The sequence below is a fragment of the Trachurus trachurus genome (genome assembly GCF_905171665.1).
Source record: "Trachurus trachurus genome assembly, chromosome: 17".
Classification (NCBI taxonomy): Eukaryota; Metazoa; Chordata; class Actinopteri; order Carangiformes; family Carangidae; genus Trachurus; species Trachurus trachurus.
Window position 1 is genome coordinate 18,096,819 of NC_139900.1, and position 25,847 is coordinate 18,122,665.

Genomic DNA, 25,847 nt, shown 5'->3' on the forward strand with positions numbered 1-25,847 from the left:
AGATGATGTTTGTGTGTTCAGCACGGAGCTGGAGCGTTGACGTTGTTAGCGACCCCATTCTGACATCACAAATTTCTGCCGACCCCGTGATCAAGATGCGCCAGCTCAGATATTTTTATATGCTGCATTTTATTTGAAAGTATAGAATACAGTTGTTTAAAGCAGATATCAGTGGAATGTTTTTGTTAATATAAGTCCTAAATAGTCCTATTTTCCGTCAGCAATCACTTACATGAAGTATTTCAGCCTAAACACGAGTCTCTCCGTCACTCTGCTCTGCTGTAACCCGAGGAGAAAATTTTCCTTGTGGGATACAAGTGTTATCCAATGAGGAGAGAGAACGGCATGAAGGGCTGTGTGTGCAGCCAAGGGATGCGCGTGAATGTGGTGACGTAGCACGAGGACCAATTGATGCCTGACAAGGGCGGGGGCTGCTAACTCATGGTGCGTTCAAAGAAACTCGTACTTTGTGTTTTTCCTTCCTGTGAAGTCATACCAGTTCGATCTGGTACGAGTTCACGGGTCGGAAGTTACGAGTGGCCGTTATAGGGAACTTTCACAGACAACAGGATGGTAAAAACACGAGCTACGGGTTACCTGGAACGCTACCAAGTCGTAGTTGTGACTTGAAGCTGTAACTTACGGTTTCAAAAGCCTGCCTTGAACGCAGCATTAGCCGAAACGGCCGTGAAGCTGATATCTGCTTTAAGATTAGGTGTGGTGTTTTAAATAATAATTTAAAAAAGAATAGTAGCCTAATTGGTTAAAAACTTTTTAGCAATTACTAGACATTTCAGGCGACCCCATTTGAATTCCAGGCGACCCCACGTGGGGTCCCGACCCCAAGGTTGAAAAACGCTGGCTCACACATACACTTGGGCTGTGAAACATTAGAGAGACTGACACATGTTTGAATGGTTGTGCTAATGCAGTGATCCTCACTATTTTTTTCACAAGAGCCACATTGGCAGTGCAAAATCAAGGGGAGAGCCACTTTTGCGACAACATACTAAGTCACCTTTGCAAATGTGCATTTCTACATATAAATTGGACATCCCACAAAAAAAGAAATAACACAGCCAATACATTATCATTTAAAGGTGTACAGAAATGGCCGTTTGTCCTGTTTGTCGCGCCGAGTTGTCACGAGCTGCAACACGAGTTTACCCGAGTGAGGAAAACGAATTTGATTGGTCGTTATCGAGCGGGCGGGATATTCAAAGTTTGGGGTGAGCCCAAGCTCCGTGTGTGTGTGCGTGTCTCAGACGTTTGAATGACGGATGACGGATCCAATATCAGTGGCTGGTGAATCGTGTACAGGCTGACGTATAATCCGTGCGCCTGCATTATCCAATGCGAAAAAAAAAATACACACTTTCATCCCGGATTTACTCAAAAATAGAATTTTGCACAAAGTTTGGCCTACAACGTCTGAAAGATGAGTTATCACATTAATTTTATGACCCAAAGTGGGCTCAAATTCAATTTTCTTTTCTGTACACCTTTAAGACCATATTTACCTTAATACTGGGATGAGCGGAAGCTGGGCATGCATGTCCTTGACTTTCTTAATGTGTATTTGTAGTTTGTTGTTGCAATCACAGTGAGGGTTTGTTAGGGTTCATGCCATGCAGAACAAATAAAAATGTGTCTGTCCACTTGTCTTGAAATTTTCTGTGCTCATCTTGTATGCTTCCTATATTACACCTGCTGTTTGCCTGCTCGTCCCCTCTCTGGTGTCTTCGTGCTGATTTTTGTTTTGCTGCTTCCTCAGACTCATTTTCCTCACCCACTCCACTATTCGTTACAACACTGTGTGTCTGTCCGTCTGGTTTTTGAGCTGGTTTCTGTTCCTTTTCTTGTTAAAAACGGCCCATGACGCTGGAGGAGCTAGCGGAGCTAACGTAGCCTAGCTGCCTGCAAGCTTGAGCTGCAGTCAAGTGTTGTAAACAATGCCACATGGCTTGCGGGCTGTGTTGCTAGGTTTGACAGTGCCCCCTTTAGGGATTACCATTAAGGCTTAAAATACTTCCTTTCACCTTCATTATTTGGGTGAAGGCAGGGAGAAGTATAATTCGGATGTTTGCGTTTTTGTAGTCCAGTGTTGTATGTTTATGTAGCACATTTGAAAAAATGTATTGGCTGTGTTACCACATAGGAAGCTACCATGTGAGCCACCAATGGGCTCTTTGCACAACTCCAATACTTCCTGAACTTAGTGCTGCTCCTTCATTTCCTGTCTTACATTATTGGACAACCTGATTAATCCAGGTGTGTCTGACCATTGTGACTACTCAGACACACCTGGATTAATCAGGTTGTCCAATAATGTAAGACAGGAAACAAAGGAGCAGCATTAAGTCCAGGAAGTAGTGGAGCTGTGCAAAGAGCCCATTATAGCTTGACGAGCCGCATGTGGCTCGCGAGCCGTGCAATGAGTAACACTGTGCTAATGCAACCACACTGTCTTTGATACACTTTTTCGTGTTATCTATTGGTCCTCTGTCTTTTTGGACTTTTTCTTGTTGTATTGTTTTGGGGACTACGGATGTAATTTAGCACATGTGCTAAATCCGGTGTATTTACTGTGGGTACTCTAGCACTCACTGTCTATTAATATGCATTGTCCCGACCAAATAAACAAATAAGGTTTCAAGTTTATTTAGCCTCGCCTCCCTCATCACCAGAAGTTGATGGGATTGGTTCCGTTTGTGATGTATGAAACAGTTTGGATCTGTTCCATGAGGTTGTCATGGTGTCGACTGATCATTGATATGACGACATCTTTTATTATATAAAAGCGTCATGTAGAAGTTAGATTTTCGGAGGAGGGATCTTAAATCTCTACACAGTGAAATGACAGTATGTGTCCAACAGTGTGTCCCTTTGTCCTTCAGCACTAGTTTCTGGCTCTAACTATTGGTTTGTGTTTGTCGCTATAAATGCACAATGATACCAAACTTGACATACTTCATGAAGCTGCACATGGTGTGTACTGTACACACAGATGTTTGCAGGGGTTCCTCAGCCTCACTGGGACCTGCCTGGTTTTACATAAAGTTAGTAAAAAGAAAAGTTCCATTGTAACCCCCACTGAAACCAAAAATAGATTTTTTTTTTCACATGGATCACACAGTCTGGCACTGAATCAGACTTCTCCCTCCACACACACAACATCCTGGCTAGCCTTTGACAACAGCTTTCCTTTTTTACCCACAAGGAAATAGACGTGAGCAAGCGAGCGAGTTCCTGCTGCAGTGAGTCCACATGTCCCACGATGCATCGGGAACAAAGCTACCAGAGACACAGACAGACATGGCTCATCGTCTCTGTCATCTGCATCCACTGTACCAGTCAGTCGCTGAGGACGGAGACACGTCAGTGGATGTTACTGAATATTTTCTTTAATAGACAAAGTAACCGCATTGAAACAGGATGATTTAAAGTTCCACTTCCTGTCTAGAGTTTTTATAATTTCTGTTTTCTTTTAATGGTGGCAGTTTAACACATGTCAAACCAAACAGTGTTAGGCCGAACTACTGTATAATCCAGGGGACGACACTGCTTCACAGTTTACGACAGCCTCCAACCTCTCAGAAGCCACAGCTCTTTTAAAGGTTTATGAGGCAAGAAATGCACATGCGTTTTAAGTTTTTTACTGCTAATGGGCGATGAAGCGTTCAAAACCAAAAAGAATGAGACCACTCGCGTATCTCTCTGTTGCCTTGAACAGGCTGTGTGCTGCAAAATGCGCTGCAATTCTGGGTCCGAATTTCCCGCGCAGTCCGCGGATGTGACGTCAAATGACGCTGCATGCGCGTCCTCGACAGCTTCGGCTTTCCACCGCTTGCGACTAGCGGTCGGCGGATGTCTTGCAGCCTGAACAGTTATGTGAGCAGCGAGTAGAGAAATAACGTCACTTTCTTACATTTTAATATTTTTTCATGCGAGAAAGTGACAGTTTAGATTCCCTATCTGTTGTCAGTTTATCCAAATAACGTCTGTAAGTAGGTTTTCTCCGATATTTTTCGGAGTGCAGAGCCACACACGCAGCAGCAGCGGCTCGTCACAGAGGCTGCAGCCGGGGAGCTGAGCTCATCGGCCGGGCAGCAGCTGTCCTCCTCCCAGGGAAGAAAACCAGCCGAGTAACTTCCCCACAGGTTTTAGCATAGACTGTAAAAAGAGTTTTTTAGAGGTTTTCTGCCGGCTGGTTGAATTGTTTTTAGGTGATAAATGCTGGTATTGATGAAATCTAACAGTGGCACTGTGGCAATAGTTCATTTGAATGAAAAGTGAAGCTTCAGGTGTGTGTGAGCAGCGCAGCCTTACGCCAGGAATACACTGTGAACGGCCGCGAAGCGATACGTAAGCGGGGCGGAGTTTTTTAACTGCTACACCGGGCACGGACGCGACGCGACACGGCTTCACTGTTTGTTGTTGCTGGCAGCTGTCAGCTTCACCTTGTCAAGCCTGCAGTAAATGAGTGCACTGTATGCATCTCAACACATTTTCACATCCCCCCTGTTAAAATGGATTGACAGTACCTTTTTCACAGGTAATTTGCTGACTATGTAGGGTTTGCAAGTGCAGACTATATTAAATGGTATCAATTAACTGTTTAACTACACGATCATGGATCCACAATGTAAAAAAAACAAACCCCATAATGTTGCACTGCTACTGGCTTTGCCTCTGGTACATGAGACATTTATTTAAATCACTTTTAAACGTAATATATTCGTTTTATACACAGTTCTCTGTAGTTTTCTACCTGTTGGAGGGCCGCGTAGTACGCGACGAGGAAATAAAATAGACTCTGCGCGAAAAAGAAGAGAAACGCCGCGCGACGGCCGCTGGAGTGCGCGTCGCTCACATGGCCGGTGGAGGAGCTTCCATTGACTGAATGGGCGCGAGCTGCTGCGGCTGTCGCGCGACGTACGTTTCGCGCCGCGGCCGTTCCCAGTGTATTTCAGCCGTTAGGGCTCTGTACGTACAAAAATCACCATATTTAGGCTACTTCAATAAATAAATAAATAGTTTTACAATGAGCCGATTGATTCATCCGCGGTCAGTTTATCCAAACTGTAAGGAAATTCTCCGACGTGTCCGGAGGAGTGCAGAGCCAGTAGAGCAGCCGAGCGGCACCAGCGGCTCACAGAGGCGGCTGCGGCCGGTGTGCTGACCTGATGCCTGGGCGGGCAACCTCCGGGTGTCGCGGTAAATTGAGCACTGTACAATGAGCGCGGCATGGCGCATTTACTGTTTATTAACAGCCAAGCGCAACGTGTGTGTGTGTGTGTGTGTGTGTGTGTCGCGAGAGAGACAGCAGGTAGAGGGGCTGACTGGCAGAGATGAGAGAGTGAAAGCTGTTCTTTTTTTCTGTGAGAGACTGCTGCGGCGGACCCAAACGAAACTGTGGCGGCTGATTAATGTAAAACACTGGTATAGTAACGTTATGCCGTTTCCAATTCAGCCACAGTGTCACTGTCACAGCATCAGCTGCACTGCTGTGGAGAGTTGATGCGCGCTCCCGCACCAGCTTGGCTGATGGCTGCAGTAACCCTGACGGCCGCTACGGCCGTTGTATCGCTAATGAGTTTTATTCCTTGATCTTGCCTCAAGCTCCTTTAAATGCAGGAGTGTTTATTGTGCTTCATCAGGCTGAGATTATGTAACATTATGAAATAATAGAATATGGCTTTTCCTGCAACGTCAATGTCCACAACATTTGGTGTAATAGAGTAAGAATAGTCTACACTCTGAGAGGCGTCAAGGAGTTTTCTTAATTCTAGGCCTCCCTCACACATATTATACAATGTCTTACTGTGAAGCATCTATTGTGACTGATGGTGACCATCTGGAGACTATTTTATCGCCTGTTGCCATGGCAATCAAAGCCTTATAGATAAGGATGTAGAGAAGAAGTATAGAGAAATATGCCCCAGTCCAGTTTCAGAGAGAGATGATGTTCAACAACTTTAGCCTGTTAGCATGCTAACAGCAACAACTCCAAAACGTTCTGTTGGATTGTGTATTTGATGAGTTTGATGAGGGAAACCAAGAAATCCCACTAGCCTCCGTAGCGTAGCTCTGAGCAGCTTGCGGCTCTGCTCCGCTGTTCTAAAAATAGCTTGCGCCGACAATTAAAGGTAACAAACCTACTGCTATAGGGATTATGGTAATGGGCCGATTTACCAAAATGTTGAACTATCCCTTTAATGTGTTATTTTAGAGCCCTGGTTGTTTAGGTTGTAAACTGAAAGGTTTACAGAAAGTCATAGAATCAGGAGGTTATTATGGTTCATCCTGAGGGAAGATGAGCGCGTGCAAACAACAAATCCATCCAGAGAGATCTGAGCCCGGATCAGAAAGGATGACTCACCATCATCTTGTCACTGAAGCAACATCTCTGACGTGTCTGACAGTCTTCAGAGTGCTTCTGTAGAGAGCTTGCTTCTTCCTGGTGATCTCTGGAGGTCAAGGTGCTCCAACATGTGGTCTCCTCTGCAGTGACTGTGTGTGAGACGGAACTGTGTTACTTTGTCACTACAGTACGTGTCTGTGTGTAGCTCCTGTAGCTGCCCTCCTCCCTGCAGAGCATTCGCAGCTAGCTGCATATCTACATAACAAGCTGGTGTACTGTAGCTCTCCCTCAGGCTTCATCTTATTTATGAACACATGAGCATGAATAAATGTCATTTCACGTCTATATTTAGATTTTTTCATAGCCACCAGCTAAGTGCGTAGCATGGCTGCAGATTGTCAAACAATGCGGTTATGGATAAGGGGAAAATGGCTGTTCCACCACAGCATGGGATGAATGAAAGAAAGGGGTGGATGTTCCGTAGGTGGTGTGCATGCTCGGTGACAGCTCCACCGGTGACGCGGCTTTCAAAGCAATGGTAATCCAACAAGGCTTTCACTCATCCACTCTACACAGGGGATTACAGTTGAATTGAAGCAGGGTAATTATCATGAATTTAACTTTCCCTCCTCTCTAATCTCCTCCACTCTGATGTGAAAACTGAGAGCCAATTAAAGGAAATTGAATTCATACAGCTTCAGGAATCAAATTAAAACCTGGAGCTGGCAGGAGGGAAGGGCACATCCTTTGACTTATTATTATTGTCTTATTGGTTGAACGCTGTTGAAGAGTTGATCAGTTTAGGCCTTGTCCATACAGAAACTGAGCTTTCCCTAAACATGTTAGTTCGCAAAAGGTTCTCCATACACAGTGTTGTTTCAAGACATGTCTGCTGGCACACAAAACCACTGAAAACCATTCTAAACACTGTAGTACATATACCAGGCCTGTATGTGGCGCTGTAACATAGAGTGACGTCTAGCATTGTTGCTCAGGTTACAGGCTAGCAGTGTTTGAAAACAAATTAGTTCAGTTCATAGTTCATCATTCAACAGGGCCGTTTACAGGAACCTTAAGGGGCCGAACAGAGTCCCTGTCTGGGGGTAGGTACTCAGATCGGCCTTGAAAAAGTCCCGGTGGGGCTTGAGATTTACTCTGTGCTGATTGGTCAGACTCAAAGCAGGATGTGACGCTAAGAGAAAGCCCTGAAATAAGCGGCATTTTTAAAACCCAACGTTATTAAAAACGCCAGATGGCCGGAAAAAAGCGAGAGCAAGTCAGTAAAAGAGGAGAGTAGCAGTAGGCCTAGTAAAAAAGAAAGAAAAAGTGGAAGCATGCCTTTTGTTTTTGTTTTTTTGATGACACTATGGTGTTTGGTGTTGCCAGATTCTGTGGTTTTTCAGCTACATGTCAAGCCCTGGGTTTCGCCTGGAAGGCTCTATGGAAATCTGGCACACTCTTGAATGAAGTCATACTGTCAGAGAGCGCCGTTCACAAACGGCAGAATGAATGCGTTCACAATAACGTTCATCAAGCGGAAATACAGTATGTTCAGTTCACGTTTGCCCAAAATATGAACAAGTTCATGAGCGATCGTTCATTGATCGTTCCACAAAAGATGTGTTGTAGGCTGGGAAACTGTGTCTTTGGAATGTTAATTTGACCAGGAATTCTTCTACTTTGTTCTTTGTACACAATACAATACACAATTCAATACAATTCACAAAACTACAATACATTCTACTCACACTTCTCCTCCCTTATTCTGCTACTCACACATAATACTCAGAATCCAAATAAACAGGCATTTGTTCAAGAAAACACCCACTGGACACCTACGTCATTCACATGTAGGATCCATCAGGCAATCGAATCGAATCAAATGTGTGACTTCTTTCCCTTATAACTCAAACACTATAACATGGAGAGTGACTGTGACTCTTGTTCCTACAGTATGACACTATAACACACCTTTTTTCTTTTTTCTCTGATTCTTTGTAGTTTCATCTTGCATCACCACTTACAAGAAAACCCCTCCGCCGGTGCCGCCCCGGACCTCCACCTGCTCCACGGCCTCCAAGCCCTACATCTCCATCACAGCCCAGAGCAGCACAGAGTCTGCACAGGTACTGATGCTGTTGTCTGTTGGCCTTTTAGTGTGGTAATAGAACATCACAGCCTCTATCCAGTGGGGTCCAGGGGGAGCCCTGTGGTACCAACCCCTGTAGTTCACGCCTTGATGTTACACTCTCAAGAAATTATAGTCAATGTGTGCGAACCAACCAGTTTTCGGTGTATAGCATCAGTTTTTACACATTCAGCAGCCTCATTGGCTACAGCTGAAATGAACATAGATAAAGAAGATAGCAGCCAAGAAATAAGATAAGATAAGATAAATGAATTGGATTTACGTGTAGACACATTACTGTTGTTATCGGTTTAGATGTCCAAACTGAATGAAAATGCTGCATATATACTGTACACCTAAGTCAGAATAAACTGGCACAAAGAGGGGTAGAATATTTCTTCTCCCAAACTGATCAAAAGTCAAATTATATCATGTAAAGGTGTGTTCACACCGGACCCTTTATTTTTGTCGCTGACGCTCGTATTGCTCAGAAAAAAACGCTCCGTCGCTCAGCTGCATTCGCTCGTCAATTTGGCACAGAGCCACAGACTCGCATTTTCGCTTTGATGACGTCATGCCCACTGCCATGTGTCTCTGTTTACACCAGCACCACCGGGATTACGGCAGCCAATCAGCGCTGAGCGCCGAGCGACAGAGCGAAAAAACGCTCCGTCGCTGTTGCTCCGAGCCCCAGCGTTTTTTCGCCTGGGCGATTAAACGCTCAATCGCTCGTTTGCATTCACTTAACATGTAAACTCGTCGCTCGTTCTAAAAACAAAAGGTCCGGTGTGAACGCAGCTTAACTGCTGAAACAGAATGTTGTCTGGCTGTGTTTTTTCTGCTCATGCTCCGGCTCAACATACAACTACTGTGCTACTTAGTCGATAGATCTCCATCTTTGGTCGGTCACATGAAGTTTTGATCAATCTGCCCTTGAGCTCTCAACGGGCCTGAACATTAAAACCTGACCCAGCCTGACATGCAGGTGTTGAAGCTCGGACTCAACACAGGCCGACTCATTAGCATTAAAGGAGACATATTATGCCACAAATTAAAATAGTTCCCAGGTGTCTTAAAGACATGTCTGTAGCTGCGTTTCCATCAGCGTATTGAGATGCGCATCTAGATGTATCGCATCAGAAAATTATGATGAAAATGCCATAATTCGCAGGGTCATAGTTCCTCCTCGGTAAAAACGAAGCTTATCAACCAGCGCATCCAGTATTTCTCATTAATAGGCGGCCCCGGTTCGAATCCCGCGTCGAGTGGCCCTGTCCTGCGTGTCATTCCCCCCTCTCTGCCTCCCATTTCCTGTCTGTCTCTCAACTCTATCTCCTGTCCATTAAAGGCGAAAAAGCCCCCAAAAGATATACTTAAAAACGGCAATCAATATCCGCTGCATGTCCCTCCCTCGCTTCCTATTTTTACCATAAACACGTAATCATGTGTAACTGCACAAAAAATCTTGTTTATTGAAACGTCATCTTCCTCTCATCTCATTGCCCTGTGTGTTAGATAAGATCGTGTTTGATGTTGTTGAGTCAACAATTAAAAATGCCAAATGAAGCCGTTGACGTCCTGAGGTGATAAGGAGCCTTTTGTCAATTCTCACATTTTGGGGGCCGGGAGGCAAGACAAACATATGTTAAAGAGCCTTCAAAAAGTGATATTTCCATAATATGTTCCCTTTAATTCTCGGCCCGAACCCAGCCCCAAAAAATGAGACAAGTCATTTCATTTTGGCCCAAACCAGTGCGCCTGGTTGGACTGATCGGGCCGGCCTGGCTTTTTGAGAACTCTCTGCGCATGTCACATGGCTGTGAAACGTCCATTCTGAATAAATGCAGACTCACATGTAAACACCAGATCAGAATAGATCATGTCACATGTTCACAGTTGATATTAAATCTTCATTTGGAATGATTTGAATCAGAATGAAAAAAAGTCTGTATGTAAACCTGGCTACTGTTTCAAACCAGTATCATATGACACCTGTATCAGTCATGCCTGCTACATTTCCCTTTGTTTTCATCCTGAATTGATTTCATATGTAACAGCTCATTGTTCCATGTTTTCTGAAACCAACCAGGATGCCTACATGGAGGAGGAGGGACCCAGGGGTGATATGACTATCCAATCAGGGCTCAGTAACTCCACAGAAAGCATTGACAGCATGAAGGCTTTGACGGCGGCTATAGAGGCTGCCAATGCACAGGTCAGTGCGTTTTATTGTTTAATAATGCAGCGTTTGTACTGGAAACAAGTTGGAACTTTCATTATTTATTGTTTATAACTTTCAAAAATCGTGTACTCACACTGTGCTTCACGTCTTGCTCTCTTTGCTCCTGTGCAGGTCCACGGACCAGCCAGTCAGCATGTCAGTAACAGCACCATGACAGTCAGCACCCCCGCCCCCTCAATCCTGAGCAGGGGGCCGGTTCTAGAAGACCACCGGGATGAATACAGAAAAGAAGCACTCAGGAAGGGCAAATGTCTCTCCATAGGCATCCAGGTATTTATGATGATGAGCAGGTGTGGAGGAGTAGACAGAAGTCTGGCTTTGTCTAACGCAGGATGGAGAACCACTACATCTTTGTTTCTGCATAGTCAAAAAATACTAATAAAACACAAAACCTGGCATTTTCATGAATTTATTATTAGTCTTGATTATTAGAGTCTGTCCCCTGCAGGTGGACGGACCGGAGGAGGTTCCAGATCCAGAGGACCCATCCAAGTTCACATCTGTGGGGGTGCAAGTGGAGGACGAAAGAGGGTGAGGAACAAGTCTGAATAATCCTTTTGACTTCTGTTGTGTATCTGATCATTTGCAGTAAATGTGAACAAGGCTGGACAGTCTATTTCCAAGGAAATTGTTATATTTTTACGGGGACATATTATGGAAATATCACTTTCTGAAGGCTCATTTTTTGGAGGGGCTTGGTTCGGGCTGAGAATTAAAGGTGACATTATACATATTATGGCTCTTTAACAGTGTTTGTCTTGAACTTACGATCCCCAAAATGTGAGAATTGACAAAGATTTTCAGGCTCCCTTTTAAAATCTATGTGGTTTTATGAGCTGTTCTCTCAGTTGTCTAGCAATTATGTAATTAGTTTTCAAATTTGCATAACCCCACCCCTACCTGGTACCAGTAGAAGGGGCGGGGCAAGCAGTGGTTCATTTGCATTTAACGGGACGGGCACTTCAACCAGCTGTTCTCAAAAGAGCTGTTTTGAGTGGATGTAAAGAGCTGTGATGTTTGATTCTTGGGGTATTTTGACAGAAGCATGTCACAGACATGTCCTTAAGACACCTAGGAACTATTTTAATTTGTGGAAAAGGGACATGATATGTCTCCTTTAAGTCTGTAATAATCGTCCCGTGTCCATATGAACATTGTGGTCATCATTTAAGTGAAGGGGCAGTCACAGGAGGGGCTAACTTCTCTATTTCTATGAAATGACGACAGTAGTCGGTACTAAATACGTAGCTGCTGAGATGTTGTATTATTACACCTTTTATTACAAACAACAGACCATCACCATCATCTGTGCCATCATGTGATCAGCTGCAGTGAGAACTTACAAAACAGAACCGTTAAAGGCAGTTTGCTAGAAATCACATACACTGTGTTTTTCACGTACTGATATATTCAGTCACTGAAGTTACATATGGCGTGTTTTCCTTCAGACACTGCTTTGAGCAGTTTTGGAGATCTAGCTGAGTCATTTCCGACTGTCGTGTAATTATTTCTCTCTCTGGTCTCAAACAAACACCCACACACTCATCTGCCAAGGTTGTTCTCTGCTATAAATTCTAATAAATGCTGCTGAGTGTTGCAGGCAAAGTGAGGCAGCCCAGACGTCCCTCTCCTCGTCCTCCACCTCCAAACAGCCGATAACATTCCCAAGGCTCGGTGGGGGTGTATGAGATTCACTGACTCCCTAGTGTGCTCTAGGTTTAACTGCAGGGTCTCTCATTTGGGCAACAGTGTGAAGCACATTGGACCTGTTTGCTGAGATTCACAGCCTGAAGACACCAAGTCAACACTCTCCTCTATATGAATCCTTGAATGAGCCCCACATCCACTGAAAACATGTTTGACTATCAGCTTAGAAGTTACGCAACACACGATCAGGTATAACATGTGGTCCACGGACAGGTGAAGTGAATAACACTTCATCATGGCATCTGTTAGTGGGTGGGATATATTAGGCAGCAGGTGAACATGTTGTCCTCAAAATTGATGTGTTTGAAGCAGGAAAAATGGACATGTGTGTCAGGTTTAGCAGATGACTGGACTCAAAATGCAGGGTCAGGTAGATGAATGAAAGATCTTGACTTTAAAGAGCAATTACGTTGTAATTGTAATTGTAATAAGTCCAGTTGCTTTTGTTTTGCTAACCCTCGTCCCGGCCATGTGCATTTGTTTACAAGGACGCAGGCGAGAAAGCTATCAATAGAGTGGTACATAATGTTATATATCACATTTCTGCAGTCTTATCTGCCATAAACAAGAGACTCTGGGTTACAGGGCGCGTTTGTGTGGCGGTGCCGCAGAGACGAGAGCTGGGACACCGGGTCGGAGGCTCTGATCTTGCAAAGTTGGTTTTCGGCCAAGAGACACTAGGTAGAAGGCAGAGAGCCTCCATTCTCTAGAGTGTTTTGGAGTTGTTGGATTGTGTATTTGATGAGTTTGATGAGAGAAACCAAGAAATCCCATTAGCCTCCGTAGCATAGCTCTGAGCTTGGCTCTGCTCTGCCGTTCTAAAAATAGCTTACACCGACAATTGTAACGAACCTACTGCTATGACTATAGGGATTATAGCAATTGCCAATTTGCCAAAATGTTAAACTATCCCTTTAATGTCCCTGACAGGGTTTATAGTCGTATTCGGCAACTTGTTAGCAACCGCCTTTTTCACAACATGTAAAAGCTTCAAAATTCACAAGTAGGGTATTTACTGACGTGTTTTATGTCGTAGAACAAAATCTGAAACTCACTTAAGTTTTTGTTAACCACAGACCTAATTTGGGGTATTTTACTAAAATCCCATTCAAAAAATGTATTGACCTTTAGACAAGGGAACCGGAAGTGCTAAAAGCACTAACAGAGTTCCGGGTTTACTGGCAGAAGTTGTGCCCAACAGAAAATTCATCATGGATGAATAATTGAGGGTCTGTAAACTGCTCCAGCTCCGGTCCCTAATGTGAAAGCTGTTTATCAGAAGCTGTTGTTCCTAACAATGCAGGGCCCAGAGTTACAGGTACACACAAAGCTCTCATTGATATCAGTGGTTACCATGGTCACTGGGAAGTATCATCAGCAGTAATCAGAATGTGATCATAATTGTTTGGTATTTTAGTACTTACAGTGTGTTTTCCCTGGTGGTCAGGTATCGGCGGTTCCAGCGCTCCAACAGTGTGACAGCAGCTGTACAGGTAAGTCTCTACTACTGCTCTGTTGTTAGAGACTTGTTTACTGTAGGTTTGGTTACTTTCTGTCCACTGCTCTGTCTCCATATTGTTTTTTATATGTTTTCAGATTCAGATTCAGGATATACATTTTAAAAAATAAATACAAATTCCCATACAGCTATACAACTCATCATACTGTATGTGGTCTACAGCAGTGAACATACAGGAGATAAGAAACTGACTATTCTTCCTGCCATTTCTGCTTAAGAGTCTAAGAGCTGAAGGAATAAAGGAGTTTGAGCAGTGGTTTGTTTTCCTCACGGGTACGCAACAGCGCCGCCCTGAGGGCTTTGAAAGAACTGAAAGAAAGAGAACGTGGTTAGGTTGGATTATAATGCTTTTCATCTCTGGATAACACAATTCTCCCAGAGTGACTTTAGATCTTTTTACTGAACTCCTATAATCTTTGAGCAGATTTTGATGAGGCTCTTAAGCCTGTTTTTATCCGTCACCGACAACCCACTGAACCAGTTAAAAAGGACTTTGGATGAAACAATAGTAAAAAGTTATATAAAATATATATATTTTTTAAACAGTCAAATAGTTCATAGAAAAATTTAACTGGCAGTCACACATTTCACAACATTATCTTAATCTTTGAGTTAAATATGTTTCAGTATCATCAGAATGTCATCACAGTGTGGGTGTAGTGTTTGTTTCATTCGTTCAGTTCAGGTCTGATATCATGTAATGGAAACATGCATCTACATACAATATCATGTGAGATGTGTCCATGAGGACTTTGCTCCTTAAAGCAGAAGTAAGTGATATATTTGTGTTAATATAAGTCTTAAATAGTTATATCTTCCGACAGCAATCACTTACATAGAGTGTTTGGTCTGAAACACGGGTCTGTCAGTCACTCTGCTCTGCTCTGAGCCGAGGAGAAAACATTTATCGTATCCTACAGTTTTTATCCAATGAGGAGAGAGAACGGCATGCAGGGCTGTGTGTGCAGCCAAGGGACGCGGTGAATGTGGTGACGTAGCGACGAGGACTGTTATGGTGCGTTCAAGGAAACTCGTATTTTTCCGACCGTGAAGTCGTACCAGTTCGATCTGGTACGAGTTCACCGGTCGGAAGTTACGAGTGGCCGTTATAGTGACTTTCACCGGTAAAACAGGTCGGAAAAACACGAGTGGGTTGCCTGGAACGCTACAAAGTCGTAAGTTGTGACTTGAAGCTGTAATTTACGATTTCAAAAGCCTGCCTGGAACGCAGCATTAGCGAAAACGACCGGACCACTTACTTCTGCTTTAAGATGTCGTATATCTAAATATATCCCTTCATTCATAACATTTGGAGAGCTGTGCAGCCTCCACAGAGGTCTGATCACTGCACAGTGAGAATAACCTTCAGTCTAACATAACGTTTCATAAACGCTGCATCCTTATTGTTGAGGTTAACCACAGGATGAGTCTTTTTGTATCAAGCCAAAGTTTTAGCTTTCTCTGAAGATAGAAGTGTCAAGTCACAGTCATGGTGAAGACAAGAAGTCAAGACAAGAAGTTAGTCAGAGATGGAGGTTTAGAATAAATGTGAACTTAAACTAGACCAGGGTCTTAAACCTGAACCAGCTGTGAGCATCTGAATAGAACTTTAAACCAATTTAAGAAACAGGAAGGAGAAGGCTGATGTTGTAGCTGGGTTTTTTTCCCCCTTTTTTGGGTTGTTTGTTTTCACTTCTCTCTCTCTCTTTTCTCTTTCTCTCCCATCTTGCATGTATATTTCTTTGCTTATACGCTTTCTCTTTTTCGTGTTCCAATTGTTCCAGTTCATCCCCATTATTTCCAACACATACGTATCCACACTCATACACACGCACAGACCAACACATACACATACATACTTACACCACAACATCAATTCATATATACTGTATATACAGCACTGTTTGTACCAGTATACTGTAGTATTTGTCTTCTCTAACCCTTTAATAGCTTGTTTTTGTCTTCATATGTTTCCCTTTTTTTTCCACTTGTCTTGTATTTGCATCATTTAATGAAAATAAGTCTCAGATTTAACAAGATTTCCTTATCATGTGATACTGTGTGAAGGGGTCATCTGGTTATCTGGTCTGTTATAGAGTGTATTGAAGAAGGTACAGTCAGGTGAAGGTCCAAACATTCCCCTCAACAGAGAAGGAAAAAGTCACAAAGTCTTTTCACTTGCATCATTGTCATTGGGAATTATTCATGATCCCCGTCCAGGCAGATCTGGACTTGCCCGACTTGATGGACACCCCCCTGGACTCTCCAGACACGGACTTGGAGGTCCTGTCGTCCGGTGCCCTGTCTCGTCAATACTCCCGCGATGCCGCCACCTCCACTGTCAGCATCCAGGGCTCAGGGAACCACTACCACGCCTGTGCCTCCGACGACTATGAGGATGTGGGCTTCGATCCGTCCATTCTCCCCCCTCCCGACCCCTGGATAGACAGCGTGTCGGACGACCCCCTCGATGTCAACTTCAATAGCTCCACTATACTGGAGGTAGGTGGGAGACTTGGTCCATGAAGGCTGAAGGCGGCTACAAAGCCACAGAGACTATTTATCTGGTGCCCTGATGAAGACTATTTATCTATTTCTGTTTCTGCTGAAATAAGCAACATTACAACATTCACCTCATCAGCTGATATCAGGTAGTGATATATTAGTCTGGTTTCCATACGGTCCAGCTTTAAAGCTACAAAAAGCTGCCGTTCCTCTACTGACCACTACAGTGAGTCAGTCTCCAAAGACTCTCATGTTAAACTGTCCAACTTTGAAATAAAGAAAAAAATCCGCACACCATAGGAGCTCCCTTCAGAGGATTTAATAGCGTGATGTTTCGAGCAACAATGCTCTTTTTCAAACTGCTGTGTAGCTGGTACAGACAGGGAACTGCTTAAATACAAAGTGACCCCGCCCAGGAGAGCAATCAACCAAATTGGAGTCAACCATTTTGAAAAGAAGGGGGGTGTGACTTCCACAAAATATCCATATAGAAAAAAATTAATACAAGCAAAAATACATTTTCCATGAGGTAAGTACATGGTGGAGAAAAACATTTTTTGTAGACAAAAGCATCATAGATCTATAGAGTACAAACAATCATCATTCTGTAGAGAATAAATAAACAGGCAGAGTTGTTGTATTATGTAGTAGGGACACAGCAACCTAACTACAATAAAGAGGCGCCACTGTCTATAAATTCAAGAATCAAATGACCACATAAGGTGGATATACCGGTATATAGAAGTATACAGTGGCGCCGCCAGGATTCAATTTCAATGTACGCACACAAGAAACGGCAAATAGGCTACAATAATTTTTTTTCCGGGCGACCCCCCTCATGGGAGGAGGTCGCACACCATGCAGGCTCTACAAACACTGGTGTGCTTATCATGCCACGTAGCAATGGGACTTGTGGCTCATTAATATACTGCACAACTGAAAATATTGATGTGACCCCGCAGTAATGTTGTTGTTATGATGTGTGATTTCTGACTGACTGTGAATGTGTACGGGCAGGTAGGGTATGGTTGGATGAGAAACTGAGGGGCCGGAGTGAGTGTGAGGAAGACCTGTGTGTGTGTGTGTGAGTGAGGAGGAGCAGAGGAAGAAGTGAGAGCTGTCAGATAAGTTTGTGTTATGTTGTTGTAGTTACGTCGGTTCGGACGCTACAATATCAATAACAACGCTTGCTTAACATGGACATCGGACGCGAAATAGCCGCGGAACGGAGCCAGTTTCCTTTCGGTGCCGTTAACAGATTGTGCCAGATGCGCCAGAGCGCGAACCTCTGTGCCTGGAAAAGGCTCAACTGTCTTTTTGACATTTCTATACTGGACCGGGCGTAATCATCACATAGCCGTAGTGTAAATAGGCGCCAGAAATCAAAAAGAGACAGATGACATGACGTAAACGACAATCACTGGCTTTTACGTTAGGCTTCCAGTGATTGGTTTAACAATCAATGAACTCAGCACGTTTAGCCTGTTACAAACAACAAGCGTCTTTATCACACCCCCTCAAAATAAACAAAATTGCTTCTTCTTTTTTTCACCTATGAAAAAAATTGTACGCACAGTGCGTACAGGATTCCGGCTGGCAGCGCCACTGCATACACATAGATACCAGTAGTAAAAAAAGTGAGGTATACCAATATTACAAATACATTTACACGTATACTGGTAGTAAAAGAACATCCCACGACAATGATCATAGAAAATAGAAAGAACAGGATACATATATATATTTTTACCTACAGTCAATAAGAGAGAAGGAACATTACAGGCAGGGTCTAATATCAAAATCTTCGTTGAGCCCCCTAGGAGATAAAGTGTCCAGAGTATGAATCCAATACAGTTCTTGTTTAAGCAACAGAGTGTTGATATCCCCCCCTCTGCGCGGTTTTTTAATTGTCTCAATCCCTACAAGTGGATATGTTGTGTTTAGCCTCTGCAAAATGAACAGCAACTGGGTTTGTGGCAACGTGATTTCTAATGTTGCTCCGATGTTCAGATATTCGTGTCTTCAGAGGTCGGGTGGTTTTTCCTATAAACTGTCCAACTTTAGAATCATAGTCAGAAAGCTTTATTTATCCCCAAAAGACAATTCAGTCCCTACAGTCACCAACTTCACATGCACAAACACACATAGATTCTCTATTAGAGGAGCACAATAAGTGACATAAGGGATTAGGGTCACAGCCACGAGAAAGAAAATTAAAATACATAAAAAATAACTAGAGTAAAACCTAATTAAAAGGAATAAAAACAGCTTGGTAAGTAAGTTTGCATTTTACAGCCTGGTACAAAAACAGTTTTAGTTTCTAGTTTTCAGTTTTCTTCCTTTTACGTTCTGTTAATAATTACATTTATGTGTAATTGGTTTCTGTTTTTGGCTCCCCCTCTTAAAGGGGAACTATGTAAATCTGGTCTCTTTTCCACTGTTTTATTAACCCTCCTCCCGGCAATGTGCATTTGTTTTTAATGAAACTGGTTAGAAAGCTATCCATGGAGCAGTGGATAGAGTTATATATGATATACCATGTTACCATGTGTATATTTGTGTAGTCTTATCTGTCATAAACAAGAGATTGCGGGTTACGGGGCGCGTTTGTGTTGCAGTGCTGCAGAGAAGTGAGCTGGGACACCGGAGCAGAGGCTCTGATCTTGGTTTGGTTTTTAGCCAAGAGACATTACTGTCGGTGGAAGGCAGAGAGCCTCCATTCTCACTCGTAACAGTAATTTAACATTTATTTAACCCTCACAATTACTCCAAAGCTGTTTAATTAATGTAGAAATGTAGCAAAACTAAGCTAAAAATCTTGCAAAAGTCCTCATTAACCTATTTTTGGATTAGCTGGAAGTTAGGGGCGGAGTCAGGCGGCAAAAATACGCTGATTAATTGTCCCTCATTGACAACAGTGTACTGCCTGTGTCTTGGTGCAGTGTGATGCGCTGGTGTTTCTCAGTGGGGGGGAGCAGAGACCTTTCAACTGCAGATATTATACTTAAAGGTAAATTGTGTAGGAATTACTCCCATCTAGCGTTATATATTGCAAGCAACTCAATCATATTTTTCATGCTGCATTCACGTGAAATTGGGCAGACGGCAGACGGACGACAGCCGCAGCACGTAACGGCATAAACAAGCTGAACGTAAAAACATGGCGACACGACATGGCAGCCAGCACCGAGCTTACCCGCTCCATGTAGATATGAATGATATGAACGGCAAATTCAGAGCTTACCGGAACACTTCAGTTTGTTGATGGGGGTGATTACTGATTAATGAAAAATATACTTTTGAACCAAATAATCGATTTTCGTGAATAGATAACAGGAGAAGTTACACAATGTCCCTTTAATGGCCATTTGTAGCTCATACAACCCCACTTCAAAGAAGCTGAACTATTCCTTTAAGCTTCAAAACTGCTCTTCAGAAACCTGTGAGTGATGGCACAGGGGTTACGCCCACATTATATTTATACAGTCTGTGTGAACCTCATGAAAGTTCATAGAGTACATGTGTCTGGAAGAATCTATATTCTACAAACAAGACACTTAAGATTCAGATTCAGATTCAGAATCTTAAGTGTCTTGTTTGTAGAATATAGATTCTAAGCTGACAGGTGTCAATGTGGCCTCTGCTGCTCTATTATCATCATACAATAAAGGCTGGCACAATGAAACGCATCTGAAGCACTTACTCTCCACTTCTCCTTTAACCAATCTTCTTCACTCATTGAAAATGTGTAGTACTTTGTACCCGCATCAAGGTCTCCTACTGCATTGAAGCTTCAGCAACGTCTCTCTCTCTCTCACTTAGATATAAATGCAGATATGAAGCCGACAAACGTGTCACATGTTGCTTGTTTCAGTCTGATCGTGAGGAGCGTTTTGAACATCAGTATAATTGGTGTAAGGCTGTCTGCTCCGCTCCGTTTGCGGGGAAGTGTCATCAACAGGAAAGAGAAGAGCCTGAAGTCTGCAGACAACAACAGAAACAGACTGTCAGCTGTGTCGGCAGCCCAAACAATTAGTCAACATTAATACAGCTGTTGTGTGATCAGAGGAGAGCTGCACTGTGACAGAAACAAAGAGGGACTGAAGAACATGTCTGTCAGGAAGAGTGGTCTGTGACTCATGAGGGGAATAAATCAATGTGCATGTGACGTTGATTTAAGAGAGAAGGTCACAGATGTTAACTAGTGTGAGGAAGGTTTTTCACCTTGATCCAGATACTCAGCACAACAAACCCCTCCACAACTGGCAGAATACGACACTGCAAAATATGCGGGTAAAATTATTTCTTATAATAATAATCATCATAATGATACATTTTATTTGTAAGCACTTTTCTAGATGGTCAAAGACACTTTACATACGAAGATACAAACCATAAATTTACTTTTATTTTTCTTCTCATTCAAAATTTCAGAAAATGTTTCAAAAGATTTCCTCCGCTCCCACATCCTTCCTCAATTCTTGGTTCTTATCTCTCTCCCGTATTTCTAGAATCATCGTTGTTACTAATTTTTGTTGTTGTTGTTGTTATTATTGCTGTCACAACTGTTATTTTTTTTAATACTGTCATTATTATGACCAAGATTATTATTACTATTCACCAATTTCCTTTTTCATCACTATTATGATTACCATAATATATTATAACTGAGTTACACACGCGCACACACACGTGCACCTTATTTCACATTTTATGTATACATCAATGTAAACCACCAATGTATTTTCACTGTGTTGTATGTCAAATTTTTCACAATAAAGAAAAAAAAGAAAAATCTAAATCAAAAACAAAATTAATGGAACTCTAAAACAGCATTAAAACAGTAATGGACACACATAATTATACATTAAAAGCTGACTTAAAAAGATGGGTTTCGTCCTGGAAAGACATTACTATCCAATCGGAGTACCGGCTCTCCCCGCCACAGAAACAAACACTTTTTCCTTGTTGTGATGATTTCTTTACAAAAATAAACGGTGGAGCAGTGCAGTGGTAATGTCCAAAATATCTCTTTTTTTTGTTTTTTTAAAGTATTTTGGGGGGCTTTTAATGCCTTTAATTGATAGCACAGTCGAGACAGAGACAGGAAATGGGGAGGCAGAGAGGGGGAATGACATACAGGAAAGGGCCGTCCGATGCGGGATTTGAACCGGGGCCGCCTGCAGTGAGGACTATAGCCTCAACGTGGGGTGGCAGCTCTACCAAGTGAGCTAAACGCCACCCCATGTCCAAAATACAGTATCTCTGACCGTTTATTTTTGTAAAGAAATAATCACAACAAGGAAAAAGTGTTTGTTTCTGTTTCTTTGCTCCCTCCAACACTGGGTGACCATCAGGAAAACGATTTAGGGGTCAAAAATGACCGGAATTATCCTTTAATGGGCATCTGTAGCTCATACAACCCCAATTCAAAAAAGCTCAACTATCCCTTTAAGGTGAAAGAAGAAGAAGGTGGTACTGCTGATGTCAAAGGTTGCAGATGTGTGTTTGTTACATATTCTTCTACGTTTATGACTTTTCCTTTGTTTACATTATCAATCAAGTTTATTTCTAAAGCACATTTAAAGGGATAGTTCACCCAAAATTGAAATTTCACTCATTATCTACTCCCCCTTGGCTGGGAGAAGTTTCAGAGTTATCTGTGGCTTCTCTGAGTTACAGGGGGTCTCGGCGTAGCAGTGCATGTCCATATGACGGTTGCAAATGGATACCAACTGTCTTTGTAACAAAAAGACACACCAAAAAACATCCAAATACCTCCATGCTGCTCGTATGTAATCCGTCTTGTATTGAAGCCCCAAAATAGACTTATTTAATTTTTTTCGGGACAATTTCGCATTTCAGGGCTTCAATACAAGACGGACATTACATACAAGCAGCATGGAGGTTTTGGTGTTTCTTTTTGTTACGAAGACAGTTGGTATCCATTTACAACCGTTATATGGACATGCACTGCTACGCCGAGACCCCCTGTAACTCAGAGAAGCCACGGATAACTCTGAAACTTCTCCCAGCCCTTAGTCGACATGAGGGTGAGTAGATAATGAGTGCAATTTGAATTTTGGGTGAACTATCCCTTTAAAAAAAAAAAAGTGAATGTACGATCCACCTGTGCAGGTTGAGCGTCCTTACCTGTGTGTGTGTTTGAATGGCAGGTGGTGCAGCGCTCGGTGTGTCAGAGAGACGGACGCTGGTTCCTGAAGCTGCTGCAGGCCGAGACCGACCGCATGGAGGGCTGGTGTCGGCAGATGGAGCTGGACCAGCGGGAGAACGACCTGCCCGAAGACAGTACGTGTCCGTGTGTGTGTGTCCTCGTCCTGTCTTCATCACTACACACAAGTCAAGTGTCTGTGTTACTGTGGGAGAAAGTCACTGTTTCAGTGCTGCTGGTAATTTGATGGCGGTACAGTGGAAGGAAACAAGCAGCTCATGCCAGGTGTGCTGGAGTGGAAAACTAGCACACCCTCCTCTCATGCACAGCTAAATTTCTATTCATCATATGAGGGAAATCTAAAACATTGAAGTTAAATAATGACAGAACATAGACCAACCTCTCCTAAATACTATGTAATATTGTAGTGTTTATTACATGTATATTATTACAACAACATAGGCTATACAGTGGCAAGAAAAAGTATGTGAACCCTTTGGAATTTCTTACTTTTCTGCATTAATTGGTCACAAGTATAAACAAATACACACACAAACAATTATAATATTTCATGTCTTTATTGAAGATATCCATTAAACATTCATAGTGCAGGTGGAAAAAGTAAGTGAACCCTTGGATTTAATAAGTGGTTGAAGCTCCTTTGGCAGCAATGACCTCAACCAAACGTTTCCTGTAGCTGCAGATCAGAACTGCACAACACTCAGGATGAATTCTGGACCATTGGTCCTCACAGAACTGCTTCAGCTCAGCCATGTTATTATAGGATGTCTGGTGTTAATGGTTCTCAGGAGGTCATTCCATAGCATCCCTATTGGATTCAGGTCTGGGCTCTGACTGGATTTTCTTTTTTTGAAGCCACTCTAGATTATCTAGTAGATTTACTTCAATGTTTAGTGTTGTTGTCGTGCTGCATCAACTAACTTCTACTGAGTTCCAGCTGGTGGAGCCACCCTGACATTATCCTGTAGGAAGCCTGGAGAAACTTTGGAAGTCGTTTTCCCCTCGATGAGGTCAAACTGTCCAGGCCCTGAGGCATACGTCCATACGTCCAAAAAATGAATAAATAAATAATTGCAAAAAATTAAATCCTGGTTTCATCAGTCCACAAAACATTTTCCCATTAGTGTTGTGGAGTGGTAAACTTCAGGCCTGCAATGGAAAGCAAAGTAATTAATGCAGAAACCTATAGAAATCCCAAAGGGTTCAACTGTATGCAACTAAACTGCAGCAGCAGATGCTGGTGCCTCCGGGCTGACTCAGACCTAAGACCAACGTTACCATGGTAACAATCAATGACCAGTCACCCAACAACATCTCCTAAAGTAACATGTCCTTGTAACCGTTTCTGATTTCTTCCAAAAAACACAAACATCCTCTGCCGGAGTAAGTGGAGCTCAGTGGTTACATCTGTCACCATGGAGACAAAGTCTGTGTTTGTGAAACCAGCTCCTGACCTCTGCTCTCTGGTCTCTGGAGTCCAGGTCTTTGTCCTAGAGAGACTTCTGCTGCTTCAGTCTGTCCCCCCTCCTCCTCTGTTCATCAGAGTAGAAAATGAAGAGGATGTCTTAAATGTTTGATGAGGAGCAGGAGAATTATTATTTCAGTTCCCTCCACTGTCTCTACAAGTCAGTATTTTATTAGCAACTGGTTCGCAGTGACACAACACTGGAAATTATGGGCTGGATTATATAAAGAGTTACCAGAATTAAAAGTGAAGAAGTCCATTATGAAAACTAATCACACAGTCAGGTGCTCCTAGTGCTCCCAAAGCTTTTCTTTCCGCTCTGCTGCCTGGCTTTGATCTGATCTTTTCCTCCAGGCATCGGCTTCTGCATGATGCATTACTTATTATTATTATTATTATTATAGATGTGAGAATGACTTTACAGATGAACTGTTGCAGTCTGAGGGTTTGTGTATGACAAGCAGCTCAGTAATGAGTCCTGTGTCCCAGCCATCAGGACAGACGGCTCAGGACCGGAGACTTGTCCACCAACAGTCACATAGAATATGAGCTCCATCATGTTACCAGCCGTCCTGAGCTCATGACTGATAACTAACCTGTGTCTCTGTCTAACATCTGTCTTTGCGTCTCTGCCCAACCTGTGTATCTCTGTGTCTCTGTCTAACATCTGTCTCTGCCTAACCTCTGTCTTTGTGTCTCTGTCCAACCTGTGTGTCTTTGTGTCTCTGTCTCTGTCTAACCTCTGTGTCTCTGCCTAACCTGTGTGTCTTTGTGTCTCTGTCTTACCTCTGTGTCTCTGTCTCTAGCTAACCCATGTCTCTATCCAACCTGTGTGTCTCTGTCTCTCTGTCTAACCTGTGTGTCTTTGTGTCTCTGCCTTACCTCTGTCTCTGTCTAACCTCTGTGTCTCTGCCTAACCTGTGTGTCTCTGTCTCTCTGTCTAACCTGTGTGTCTTTGTGTCTCTGCCTTACCTCTGTCTCTGTCTAACCTCTGTGTCTCTGCCTAACCTGTGTGTCAATTCAATTTCACAAGCTTTATTGGCATGACTGTCATTACAATATTGCCAAAGCATTACAAAAATGGTAAAATAACACATACAACATAAATAAATAAACAGATAATATAATAATACAGATGATACTAATGAACAAACAGTGTAGATATCATTTAGCAGGTAAAACTCAACAGGAGCAGCAGCAGCTGCTCATATAGAGGAGCTCATGTTAAGCAGCTCTTCTCTCTTTTTGTGACAGGCACAAATATATTTTGCTGCTTCTAAAGCAGTGGCTCTTTGTTCTCCTAACAAATGACAGAATTTGTTCTGGTCTGAGAGTTGGGTGAAGTTGGGTGTTGTTAGTGTGATGTTAGTGTATGTCTGTGTCCTGATGTGTGTGTATGCGTCACAGTGCAGCAGGAAGTGCTGCTCTGTCTCCACCTGTCTATGTGGACAGAGCTGACAGAGGCGCTGGTCTCTGGGCAGCCAGGTCTGTCTGTGGCGGCCGCTCTCTAAAGCCAGGCTGTGGCCGCTGAGTCTGTACATAGTCAAGGTTTTCCTCAGTCTGGGGTCAGTTACTGAACTCAGGTAATCTGCCATGGAGTATTCTCTGTTTAGGGCCAAATAGCATTGCAGTTTGCTTTGGGTTTTGGTTGTACATGTCCAATAGTTGATGTAATTGTCTTTTTGTTTTTCTATAATTTGGTGGGGCCGGATTGTGTGAGGGTG

The 25,847-nt window shown here is 42.9% G+C and overlaps 1 protein-coding gene across 1 annotated transcript in view; it reads left to right on the forward strand.

The window, feature by feature from the left end:
* LOC311000982 (disks large-associated protein 1-like) overlaps positions 1-25,847 on the forward strand; it is a gene marked incomplete at both ends in the record, with an annotated part of 103,135 nt that overhangs the window by 67,010 nt on the left and 10,278 nt on the right. Inside the window, 7 exons of the mRNA XM_083991915.1 lie at positions 8,366-8,490; positions 10,582-10,707; positions 10,846-11,004; positions 11,183-11,265; positions 13,889-13,934; positions 16,181-16,432; positions 22,642-22,774. Coding sequence (XP_083848041.1) covers positions 8,366-8,490; positions 10,582-10,707; positions 10,846-11,004; positions 11,183-11,265; positions 13,889-13,934; positions 16,181-16,432; positions 22,642-22,774 — 924 coding nt within the window. The remainder of the gene's footprint in view (positions 1-8,365; positions 8,491-10,581; positions 10,708-10,845; positions 11,005-11,182; positions 11,266-13,888; positions 13,935-16,180; positions 16,433-22,641; positions 22,775-25,847) is intronic.